Source organism: Delphinus delphis, chromosome 2, assembly GCF_949987515.2.
Source record: "Delphinus delphis chromosome 2, mDelDel1.2, whole genome shotgun sequence".
Taxonomy (NCBI): domain Eukaryota; kingdom Metazoa; phylum Chordata; class Mammalia; order Artiodactyla; family Delphinidae; genus Delphinus; species Delphinus delphis.
The window spans coordinates 65,095,461-65,108,360 of record NC_082684.1 but is presented as its reverse complement, the minus strand read 5'-3'; the positions used below and the strand labels follow the sequence as shown (position 1 = coordinate 65,108,360).

The window sequence follows — 12,900 nt, the reverse complement described above, 5'->3', positions numbered from 1 at the left end:
CCCATTTATTGCTGTGTGAAATGCTTAGAGGCAAGGCACACGTTAAAGGGATTATTTCCATGTAATCCCTCCCTCCCAGAGGGTAGGAACCCATCACTTATGAATCCTGATTTACGTACGCTCTGTAACAATATCAAACGGAGGAAATAGTTATTGTGAAATTATAGAGTCAGTAGTTGGGTAATACAGGAGAGCGTAATTTAATAGCAAAGAGAAAGTACCTCATTTTCAGTGAAAGGTATGCAAGCCTTTCTCAGGAATAGCTATTAACCAAACTGAATTTAGCCTCCCATTTTTTGGCCTCTACCTCTGTTAATTGATAGATGCTGAAGATGTGTTGACTGTTAAGAGTTTAATCAAATGGTGTCTGGGAGTCGATGTGATCATTTTACCAGGACGTGGAGTTCTGGGGATAATAATTGCTCTGAGTATTCCGCTCACTGTGACAGTATGCCCACCACCAGCCTTCCTTCTTGGCAGGAAAATGAGTGCAGGCAGTCGGGTGGAATTTGGAGGGACGCTGCAAATTACACAGGAAAGGCAGGTGAGGTAGGAAGCGGTTCTAGGTAAATATCCACCAAGAAACTTGTGACAGTCTGAACTTCTGGCAGTTTCTGTAGCACATCATAGCTGGCCTGAGACCATTAAACTCCAGAGGAATGGGAAAGCCATTAGTGACCCGGGAAAGAGCTTTTTCTTGTTCTGTTGCTAACACATCTCTCCCTGCCATTGTACCTGTAACCCAACAACATTATTTTAGGACCATGATTGCTATTCTTGGAAGGAGGTAAGAGTTATAGCATCAGAGGAGTACAGAGGTAAGGCCAGTCCTTACGAGTGTCTTCTGCCCCTCAGACAGCACATGCCCCAGACACGGGCCACGCCTGACAGCATTGCAAAAGGCAGTGCTTCCATTCCAGGCTGGCCCTCTTCTGATATTTGATATTCATTCTCTACCTTTAGCGTCAGCCTAATACAAAGAGTATACAAAATAAAACATTTTTTAAAGCCCTCAAGGAGGTTTGTACCATGTATTTTATTAGATTGAAGGCAAAACAAGCTGATACCAGCAGAAAAAAAATGGCTGCTTCAGACCCCAGCTGACCTCTTTTGCATGGAAAATTCTCCATATGATTACGGAGCTAATGAGTAATATTTAATGAAAACATGATGCCTTTGCATATATTTGTAAGCAGCACTTCTTCCATTTAAATTTACATAGAAATAAGCTGATATGTATAAATACACATCCTGGAAATCTGTGTATTTTAAGGAAAATCCTCCTCCGCTATCTCTGGTTGTTTCTATACAAAGCTCAAACTTCTCAATAAGCAAACTGTAGAATTCAGTCAATCATCCGGTTGACACCAAACATGCGAGAATTTCATGATGCGTGGATAAAACAGCTGAACTCAGGCAGATGCATCCACATTTCACAGAGTGGTTTGGCTTTATGCAAACAACAGTGAATGAGAAAAAAACTGGGCTAAACAATTGCTAAATAAATACATGTGGGAAAAAAAAACTTTCTCTTTCAATTTCAAGAATCCTTAAGCGTGTGAGGATAAAGACCAAGGACCAGGATTGTTTCCGGAGGCTTCATAGATTTCCTTTTCTGTTCAGAAGCTGAATCGCAGTGGGGCTAAATTTTTTTTTTTAACATCTTTATTGGAGTATAATTGCTTTACAATGGTGTGTTAGTTTCTGCTTTATAACAAAGTGAGTCCGCTATACATATACATATATCCCCATATCTCCTCCCTCTTGCGTCTCCCTCCCACCCTACCTATCCCACCCCTCTAGGTGGTCACAAAGCACCGAGCTGATCTCCCTGTGCTATGTGGCTGCTTCCCACCAGCTATCTATTTTACATTTGGTAGTGTATATCTGTCCATGCCACTCTCTCACTTCGTCCCAGCTTCCCCTTCCCCCTCCCCGTGTCCTCAAGTCCATGCTCCAGTAGGTAAATTTGAAAATGAAAGCCTGTGACAACTTTCTTTCCCACTCTTCTTTCTCTTTGTCCTCTAGGTGGAGCTGACAGGCAGCAGCGTCTTTGACTATGTCCACCCCGGGGACCACGTGGAGATGGCAGAGCAGCTGGGCATGAAGCTCCCGCCCGGCCGGGGTCTCCTCTCGCAGGGCACCGCTGAAGATGCAGCCAGCTCAGCATCTTCCTCTTCCCAGTCAGAAACCCCAGAGCCAGGTGGGACTTGCAATTCCAACATGTGGGTTGGTGGGCAGGACCTTTGCCAATGATTGCGCTTGAGTTGCCAGTGTGAAGAGACTATAAATAGGTCTAATGGTATTTAACAATTCCATGCAGCTTTCTGTCCTGGGCAGTAATTAAGTAAGGAAGAGATTTGAAAATAAGAAGACATTTTAATAAGTATAATCCAGAGATCTGATTTCAGGTGAACAATACATACAGCATGTACCCGTTCCTTTAGTTTCTCTTTCAAATTAATGGAGGGAAAAGGTTCAGATTTGGAAAGCCATCTGCCTTTCATTGTTACCACGGCTAAATGTAATGCATTTATTTATTATTCAGCAAAATTGATGGCAGAGACTTTTTGAATATTAGCTTGTGGAGAATTAAAAGTATTAGGGGCGTGCAGAAATCTTGGTGTTTTTTTTTTTTTTTTTTAAGCATCAGAAGGTACTTGAAAGATGTGAACAGATAAATTAAGGCTAAAAAGAAAACAGAAATGGCTACATTTTAAACTGCCTTTCCACCCTCAGTATTTAATTAGATCAATTGTATAGAGGAATGAACAGAGGTGACATTCCTCATTGGGATTCCTTCCAGGACTCTTATAGACTTTGCATTCAGAATGTTCCCATTTTCATTGTGTTGTACTGATGATAATTTAAGTATTAGGGGAAAATCCATTTATAAATTAAACAAAATGACTTGATATCCATCAGTCCCCTAGTTCATCAAGCTGTTCAAACACGGGGAAGATTGGCTGGTCGGCCTGGGTCTTCCGAGAGCGCTGGTAATTAGATCTGCGAAGGATTTATTCTTTGCTGATTGGGGCTTTAAATTAATTGAAGTTCCACATTTGTGGTTTTGTCCTTTTTGTACTTTTTTAGAGGAGATATTTCATATTCTTGTGTGGTGGAGTGCTTGGCCAAGCAGCAGTGGTTTAAATGTTAATTTTTCTCATGAGAAGTTTAAGATTTTTAATGAATCAAGGCCTGATTTGAAGTGCAAAGTTTTATTTGCTTACTTGGGAAATTATTTTTGCCCTCTAAAGACGTTTGTACTTTACTTGATATGTTGTTTTAAAACAGATTCGCAGCACAAAAGCATTTTGTGAAAGAGAAATGGAAAAAAAAAAAAAACCCAAAACCTATCTTAAGGTTAATGTTAAAATAACTCTACATACTTCCAAGAAAATAATTTGGTCTGCTTAGAAGTAATCACAGCGTGTTTGCACACACAGAAGGGCAAAAACATATTTGCCTCTATTGGAAATATTTTAATTCCTTCTAGAATCAATCCATGTTTCCCCATTTAAGTTAACTGCAGCTTCCAGGGCATTATTTTGTAGCATTGGCGGGGTGGGGGGGGGGCATCCTTCTCCAGTGAACCCCATGCATGAGAAAAGAGTATTTAAGACTACTCTTTACCATTTAAAGATGAAAATAATTTCGTTCCAAGAGGTCAGGGGAGTCATATATCCTTATAGCATAGCTCACTGACTTCACTGAATAGACGCATCAGTGAGATCACTGGACCTGCTTTTTAGTCAATAGAATGTTTATATTTGGGCATATTTGAGAAGAAACACATGAAAATAGTTTTCTACTCCGTTCTGGAGTTGGACTGGGAAACGGGACTGCTCATGACTCTTAAACACTCAGTGCATAAGAAATCAAGTTTATAAACCTCGGTATGAACTAAGACCTTGGAAAAGTGGACTTTGTTTCCCTGAATCACAAACCCACAAGTTAAGAAGAATCTTCGACAATCCTTTAATCCAACCTCCAATTTATGCAACCATCCCTTTACAGCAAAACCAACAGATGCCCTTCCAATCTCTGCTGGCACTCATTCCTAACAGGAAGCTAAGGAACATACAGGGCTTCCCACCCCATTGGTGAGCAGCTCTGATAGAAAGTTATGCCTAATATGGAGCCGGAACCTACTTTGCTGCATCTTCTCCCCCACTGATCGGAGGTCTGCCCTGTGGGACAACATTTCAGATTTACTCTTCCCTCCCCATCACAGCTTCTCAAATATATGAAGTCAGATTCACCAAATTCTTCCTCCCTCCTTCCTTCTCCTTTTCACATCAAACGACCCTCATTCCACAACCATTATTCAATGGCATGTTGCTAAGACCGGCACCATCCTAGCCACCCTCACCTGCCTGTGCTTCCATTTGTTGGTGACCCTCTAAAAATAGTGTTCTGAGAGCTGAGTGCAGCCTCTACATGTATTGTGACTAGTACAAAGCAGAGGGACTGCCACCTTTCTTGGTTTAGGCTACTATACTCGTGTTATGCAGCCCATGATTGAAGTAGGTCCTCTTGGCAGCCAGGTCCCACTGTTGATTCATATTGAACTTGATGTTTCCCCCAAACACATGTTAAGGGTGACTTGTACCTTGGAAGAGAAAAAAAAATCCACAGCCTATAAACCAGTTCTACTGGGATATCCTAAACTAGAGTCAAATCAACCCATTTAAGATTAAATATAAAAACTCTGATAGGGATTCCCTGGTGGTGCAGTGGTTGAGAGTCCGCCTGCTGATGCAGGGGACACAGGTTCGTGCCCCGGTCTGGGAAGATCCCACGTGCCATGGAGTGGCTGGGCCCGTGAGCCATGGCCGCTGAGCCTGCGCGTCCGGAGCCTGTGCTCCGCAATGGGAGAGGCCACAGCAGTGAGAGGCCCGCGTACCGCAAAAAAAAACACACAAAAAATAAAAAACTCTGATAAATCCCATGCCTTCCATGAAGCACCAGGGTGTGCTCAGTTCCACTTAGCATCCTTTAATTCTAGTTATCAGAGAAAGAAGATACCTCCTTTATACAAGGACACTTCATTTATCCGTGAAGTATGATTGAAAATTTACTTGGGTTTCTTTCCCCTGTTTTCCTGGCCTTCCTTGAGCCATCCTAACTAGTAAAATGGAAAACCCTGCTTTGCACATTCCTTAACAACTTGGGCTCGTTAGCAACAATCGCATTAGGAAGTGTCTCTTGTTGGAGAGTGTATTTCTCACCATTAGAGAATGTTTAACTGGCTTTGCCTTAAAATTCTGTAGTGTTAGTTATTTGCAATCTTTGGCTTAAAAAGGCAATTAGATTGACTGCTCAAATACTGAAAGGCAGTGTAGGATGCTACCTTTAACTAAATATCTTCACTAATGCAGATCATTGCTCCAGGGGAATTACTTTAAAAGTTCATGTCAGGCACTACATCCCAAAGCTGCTTATGTTTCTTAAAAGCTGAAAGAACTTTAACAAGATTTTCTAATTCTTAATAACATGAAGGAACATTTTTGAAGACTGTTGTTCACTACATCATAATCTTTTAAACTCTGATAAAACACCGATTCTTGCTTAAAGAGTAGTATAATTTGGTTGGAAAACAGATATCAATATGTGGTGATTATGAAAATGAAGGAACTAGTAGGTATAGAATTTTTCAGGAGCCCTGATGTGTTCAGTGTAGCATTACTAAATGACTGAAATCTAAATAACTTTTGGCATTATAATAAAAGGAAATAAGTGGCTAAACCAGCCTAAGAGGCAGTGATCCTGTGCCATAATAGGAATTCTTTTTCTTCGAACTGCCAGCCCTGTGATTGTCTTGTCTTGAATTAGTCTCAAGATAATGAGAGAGAGAAAAAAAAAAATCTGTTGGCCGGACAGCAAACCCAAATAAATATTTTATGTGTATGCACGTTCGTTAATAGTTTAATAAATATATTTCTTTTAGAGAAATTTTCAGGCAGGCATAAGAAAATTAAATGGGTAGCCTACTTTAAAAAGTTAGAAAGTTCTAGAATGCTTCTTTAGGGCTTGATCCAAGCATTTTGGAAGAGACTGCTCTGTGCTGCCCACAGCCTTTTCTCTGCTCCTGTGGGTTCCTGCAAGGTGGTGGGCACAGAACCTCCGGAACACGACATCTGGATGGCTCAGTTTGGTTTTGTGGATCTGCTTATATCTTTTCATCACTCTTAATGATTCTTTAATCTTGGGATTATGAGTGATATCCTTTAAAAAAAAAATTAATTTCAGGGCTTCCCTGGTGGCGCAGTGGTTAAGAATCTGCCTGCCAATGCAGGGGACATGGGTTTGAGCCCTGGTCCGGGAAGATCCCACATGCTGCAGAGCAATGAAGCCTGTGAGCCACAACTACTGAGCCTGAGTTCTAGAGCCCATGAGCCACAACTACCGAGCCCACGCATCACAACTACTGAAGGCCGCGCGCCTGGAGCCCGTGCTCCGCAACAAGAGAAGCCGCCACAATGAAGGGCAGCCCCCGCCCGCCTCAACTAGCAGAAAGCCTGCATGCAGCAACGAAGACCCAACGCAGCCAAAAATTTAAAAAAAAAAAAAAAAAAAAAATCAGTGCCGCATCTTTTATATGCTTAATAAACAGAAGAGCAGCTCTTTCAAGAAATCCCGGAGGTACTTGAAATATCTCCGTATTTTGAAAGCAAAGAGTAATATTCCTTGGGTTAGGTCATCAAATTGTTGTGTTTCACTCCCTCCTTCTCCTTATTAAAACAGCTTGATATTTTCCAATTATAAAATTCATGCCCTTTGTGAAAAATTCAGAGAATGCAGAATACAAAGAATAAAGGCCAACATACCCCCTACCCCAAAATAACCACTGTTCTTATACACTAGATATCCTTCTAGATTTTGTTTCTGTAAATATGTATACAAACATAGTTATGTAGTGGGATTTTCTGTTTGACTAAAATAAAACCATAACATACATGCTTCTGGCAGCCTGCTTTTTCACTTAACCTCACAGGCCACTTTCCCTGTCATGTTTCCTCACTTTAACAGAGAATTTCCTTTCTGTCTCCAGTGGTTTGTTTCCCTCTAGCTAGCAGTCAGCTCCCAGCCATGGGCCACTGTCAGGAGTAACATACCTGGGTCCTGCCTTAGAGGGCATTCAGCCAGGACCAGAGATTCTCGCTGCTTATTGAATGGGCACGAGCTCACGGAGGGAGAAATCGATACTGTAGTGGGGTTTAGACAATTTAGCAAAATGTATGAGACAGTACTTTTGGTGAAGAGTAAGAGTAACTACAGCAAACATGGTTAACCACTGGTTGTCTAAAGTAAAGGTTACTGTGTTTTGTCTAAACTTTCAGCAGATCTCGCCTGTTACGGGACGTTAAGATAACTATTGCACGAGTATGATCTCTATGCTATTATGCCTATTCTGTGTCCTGAATATTTTAAAGGCAAGCAAAACTGAAGCAGTTGAGTATTTGCCTGAATAGAAATAATCTGCATTTTCTACTTATGCCCCCACGCTCTGGTAAATTTGATCGGCTCCCGATTCTACAGGAACTCAATTCCTCTGCACTCGTTAGACGATTTTCATAATACTAGGTATAATTAAAGGATCAAATGTTTAGGAATAACAATAAAGAATGTAAAAAGTTATCAGAGGATCTGATCAATATTTTATTTCCAAAGTGCTTAGATACGAGATATAATTGTACTTTTATGGGTGAATTATTTACCATCTAGTATAGGGTTGAGGTTCTCTGATTTTTTTTTGTTTTTTGTATTGGTTTAAGTTTCCTATCAATGAAGTGAATTTAGAAGTCAGGCAAGGGGGGCTTCCCTGGTGGCGCAGTGGTTGAGAATCTGCCTGCCAATGCAGGGGACCCGGGTTCGAGCCCTGGTCTGGGAAGATCCCACATGCCGCGGAGCAACCAGCCCCGTGAGCCACAATTACTGAGCCTGAGCGTCTGGAGCCTGTGCTCCACAACAAGAGAGGCCGCGACAGTGAGAGGCCCGTGCACCGCGATGAAGAGTGGCCCCCACTTGCCCCAACTAGAGAAAGCCCTCGCGCAGAAACGAACAGCCAACACAGCCATAAATTAATTAATTAATTAATTAATTAATTAATTTTTAAAAAGGCAAAAAAAAAAAAAAAGAAGTCAGGCAAGGGAAACCATCTTACTAACCTCACATCCAACCTCAGTCCCCAGACAATGTGACTGTACCTACAGCACTTTCTGCTGTACTGCAAATGTCAAACAGAAGGTGTAATGGATTTAATATTAGCGCTGGCCAAGGTGCTGAGGGAACTGTTAATAATGTCACTCCAGTTATTGATCTGAAGCCTTTAAAAATCAAAGAAAAGTGAGAGATCCCCTACTGGGGAAAGGCACACAGTGACTGTTTTTTATTGCCAATATATTTCTACATATAGAGTGGCAACTTTCTGAAATTATGTTATCACCATTCATCTCTGTGAGATTTTTGGAGTCATTATATGGTAAGATAATATCATGGAGACTGCTCCGCATGCCTAATGCTAGAAGATCAGGCCAAGTACTTTTAGACATAAATAGAGCTTGATAATTTGTGTAGTAACTACCATATTCAAGCTGTCAAATGATACGAGGTTTATTAGCACTAGATTTATTCGTGATGACAATGTTGCACCCACAGGAAGTGTGAAATACGAACTGGATAGTCATGAGGATGAGCTGTCCTCTCCTTTTGCCTTTCTAAAACTCTGAATACAAACCATGCAGGGACTCACTTGAGATAGAAGTGAATTCTGTTCTTACAATTAGTTTACCTTTTCAGGAAACTGGTAATCCTTCAATCTGAAAGGCAGTTTCTGTGCAATGAAATTCCTGCTTTCCATAGCCCCCGACTAATAAGTGGAATGAAAATGTATAATTTATGTTGAATGTTTATCAAACTGTAAACACACATTTAATTCCTTTCCATATTCATACAATATAAGCAAAGATAAATCCATCAGATAATGTACCACGGTTATCTCTGATGGATTGAATATGAAATGGATCTCAGCTGTAGTAGAGATCCAGCCAAGTTTACGATTACCCAAAACTGGCCTGACTCCTGTTAGTACCCATGTGCCCATGTATGTGTCAAATCTAATCGTCAGAAAGCAGCCTAACAAAAAGTAATCTTTTCATAACCCAAAGAGGTCATCCTTTACACGTAAACTGAGCTTTTATCCAAAAATTATATATGCAAAATGATGTATTTCCCTTAGCTATGCCATCGTCATTTGGAAATGAAATAGAAACTATCTTTTGCCACTCCTGAATGAAGATGACGCATACACTCCAGAAACAAGCCAGTACTGTTACAGGGACTGCCTTGCCAAATGCAGAATGCTTCTTTTGCCTCAAAAAAGCTACATTGATGCAGTACCATTTTTTCTTGCAGAAAGTAGGCTTTTCTTAAATGTCTCCTTTATCCCCAGCTAAGCAAAATAACCACCACAGAAGGAAATACATTTCTCCAGTGCTTTCTTCTGTCCAAGGCCTAGGAACACTTAGAACCTTAATTTGTGTTTGCTCACACTTCTGTGTGCTTGTCTGTATATGACGAGAATATTTGCAAAGCAACCTTGTTTGTACTTCTAGGATCTTGCCTAAGGGAGCTAAAGAAAATAAGGAAAAATCCCTCCTCCCCACCAGGCTGTGCTGGCCCAGCATCCCTTCCAGGCCAGCTCCCAGAATGCACAGCTGCAGCACAAGGCATCCTTGAGGGCTTGACACCCTGACCTGTGAAAAATCCGTGTTGGTGACTCAGCTACAGAAGGGCAGCCTCCCTTTTGTTTCCAGAGAAGATGCTGAATGTCAGCCTAGTTCTGTATGCCATTCTGAAACTAACTTTCTTTTCCAAAATTTAGATCACAGTGGTGGCAACTCAAAAATGTGCAACTTTTATCTAAATTAATATAATGGTATTTACAGGGTTGCAAATGGTTTGTTCAGTAATAGAAGCATGGGCCTCTTATCAAAGTACACAATAGGTTCACTCAGTTTATATGTAGGATTTTTTTTTCCCAAACCTTCTATTGAAGGTTTAGAAAATCAATTTTTTAAACCCATTATTTTTAACAGCTGTTTTATATAGCTTGCTAGGTCATAATTTTGACTTTCCTTTCCCTATGGTGATAAGGGGTACATTTCAAAGTTTCTAAAATGAAACCCAAGACAAGTTGTAAATAGATGACCTATTCTTCCCCATTTAAAAAACAGGTGGCTGTCTTTGTCATTGGATATTAACAAATTAAAGATTCTATTTCTATAACTCTTGCCTTGAACAAAGCACAATTTATTTGCTTTTAATACATACGACTGCACAGAAATTTCACCCCTGTCCAAATGACACCATTCTGAATTCTTCATCTGCACTAAACAGCAGACTTACGAAGGATCAGTTACCTGGCATTGACTGAGCTTTGCAGGGTGCACAGATCAAAAGAGGCGGAACTGGCTGGAAACCATTTCCACCCCTGGTGAGCAATTTACTCATGATTGCTCGGGGAAAATACTGGAAATATTGCTTCTGTGTAAAGTTCGCAACTTCCAGTTGTCAGCTCTTTGCCAAGCGGTTATTCCCAAGTGTAGCTTTAGAAGCAAAGCCTACTCAGGCCACGGTGACAATGGTTGGCATTCATATCCTGCTTGGTGTATGCAGAGCACAGAAACCGCTAATTACAGGAGTTAATTCACACCCTATCCCTCTGAGGCAGGTCAGTGTGTTATCCTTATTTTACAGATGGGGGAAAGCGATGGAAATTCTAAGTGGCTTGCTCCAAACCACACAGGTTAGTTTAGCAGCCAAGATTAGCAGAAAGGGTAAAATATTAGGATTGCATAGATGGGAAGCCTAGGAACTAGATGGAGAAAGGAGTTAGGACTCTGATAGGTACAGAACCAGAGGAATTTCCTCTGAGGGGCTTCTGAAGTCCAGAGAGGAACCTAACAATGCCCTCATGCACGTATTTCATCGGGCTCAACCATCTTTTGTTTTTAAATATAGTCCCTCACTGAGGACTAAAATCCTCCATCTAATACTTTCCTCTTCCTTCATCCCTACATTGAAACTCCTTATACCACAATGAGCAGTAGCATCTGCATCAATTATAGGCAAAACTATATAACTCCCCATTAGCTACCTCTCCTGAGCCAGGAGCACAGCCAGAATTGTCTCTGTGTGCTTGGTCTCTGCTCTGCCTTGGCCAGTGCGGGGCCAGGCTGTGTGCAGCTCCTCCAGGCTCTTCCTTTCAGAACAAGTCTCCCAAGGCAAAAGAGATGGAAGAAAAGCAAGAAGACCAATAGGGTTCATTAGGAGGTGGTCGTATCCTCCTGAAGATACCTGCTCATGAAACACAATCATGGTTCCTTGGGACCTGTGGGAAACATCAACCCATCTGTTAGTTAATAAAACTAGTTTGAGAGAGGAAGCACTTGTGTCTTTTCTCTAGTTGTTATAAACTAGAGTGAATTTTCTTTCAAGACCCGGACACACCTGATACTCGGGATTGTGTAGACTATTCAGTGACCATTGACTGCATGTCTGTCACATGTCAGACACTAGACAAAGCACTGAAGGAACAAGATGAAGTTCCCTGCCTTCCAGGAGCTGACCATCCTGTGAAGGGGACAGATCACTAATATAATGCAGGAGTGTGACGATGACAATCAAGGCGAGATGATGTATGATAGGGTAGCATTGTATTATAAGCCACTGCTATTAGCAGTCTTGGCAGAACTATCTCAGGTTTGAAACTTCAACCCTGAAATTAACAGCCCAGGAACATTGCCTCCTTGGGAGCAAGTTGCATTGACATGCCCAGACATACACATACCATGACTGTCAGGGACTTTGATGCATATTGTTAAGGGACTTCTGGTTTTTTGTTTGCTTAATTAGCCTGTAAAAATGCCAGCTACATGATAGGTTCACAGGAATGTGAGTTCTTCTCTACTGATCTTTCTGGCTCTGTAGGAGTGTTCTGAATGGGAAGTACCCCCGAACTGCACCCCTTCCACTTGTACTGCACTGATTTCGCTAACTGTAATTCAGGAAATGCTGGCTTTGGAAAACTGTACTGACTCTCTTAGCTTTTTCTATTCAAAGTAAAACTTGTTGCAAATATTCTAGTATTAATGATGATATTAATAAATAACTTTTATTATGTTTTACCTATATGTTCCAATTACATGAGTAGGCATGTCTTAAGTAATTTATTTCTCAAAATGTCCCTAAATGAAAATTAGAGATGGTAAATGGCTTGCCTCCACACCAGAGTAGACGGTGGCCCTGGGATTTGATCTCAGGCCATGTGTTTTGTTTTCAGCACTTTGCTAGGTGCTTACAGAGGACACAAGAGGTAAAAGTTATGACACCTGCCTTTAGGAAACTGATCATCATCAGTAGAAAGTTTATACACAGTCAACAACCAGAGAAAAAAAGAAGCATAACACTGCTGCTGCGCTCAACTGAGACGTAAAATTGGCAAGTGGTGTAATAAATCAGGGAGAGGCTAAATGACCGTGGGTGGCTTTGATGAACAGGGTTGACCTGCATGAAAACCAACCTAAGAGCAAAGAGGCAGAGGTGTTCTTCCAGGAGACTCATCTCAAGGAACAAAGTGGGAGTGAGGACACTGCATTTAGGAGGCAGGAAAGAGCCTCAACGAGGCAAAGGTGCATGCTTATCCAGGATGGAGCCAGATCTCGGAGCAGCTGAAGTACCAGAGAAAAGCATCTGAGATGGGAGTGATAAGTAGTTCTGAGTATAACTCATTCAACAGAGCAGTGACCCGATGAAAACATTATTTTAACACTTATAAATACAAAATTAAGTTTGAATTTGGAAGGCTCCTTCCTTGAGGGTCATATTATACAACTA

General features: G+C 41.2%; 1 protein-coding gene across 2 annotated transcripts in view; it reads left to right on the top strand.

The window, feature by feature from the left end:
* Positions 1–12,900, top strand: part of NPAS3 (neuronal PAS domain protein 3) — an 836,192-nt gene that overhangs the window by 707,282 nt on the left and 116,010 nt on the right. For both annotated transcript variants that reach the window (XM_060004701.1, XM_060004700.1), the window contains one exon: positions 2,029–2,203. In XM_060004701.1, coding sequence (XP_059860684.1) covers positions 2,029–2,203 — 175 coding nt within the window. The remainder of the gene's footprint in view (positions 1–2,028; positions 2,204–12,900) is intronic.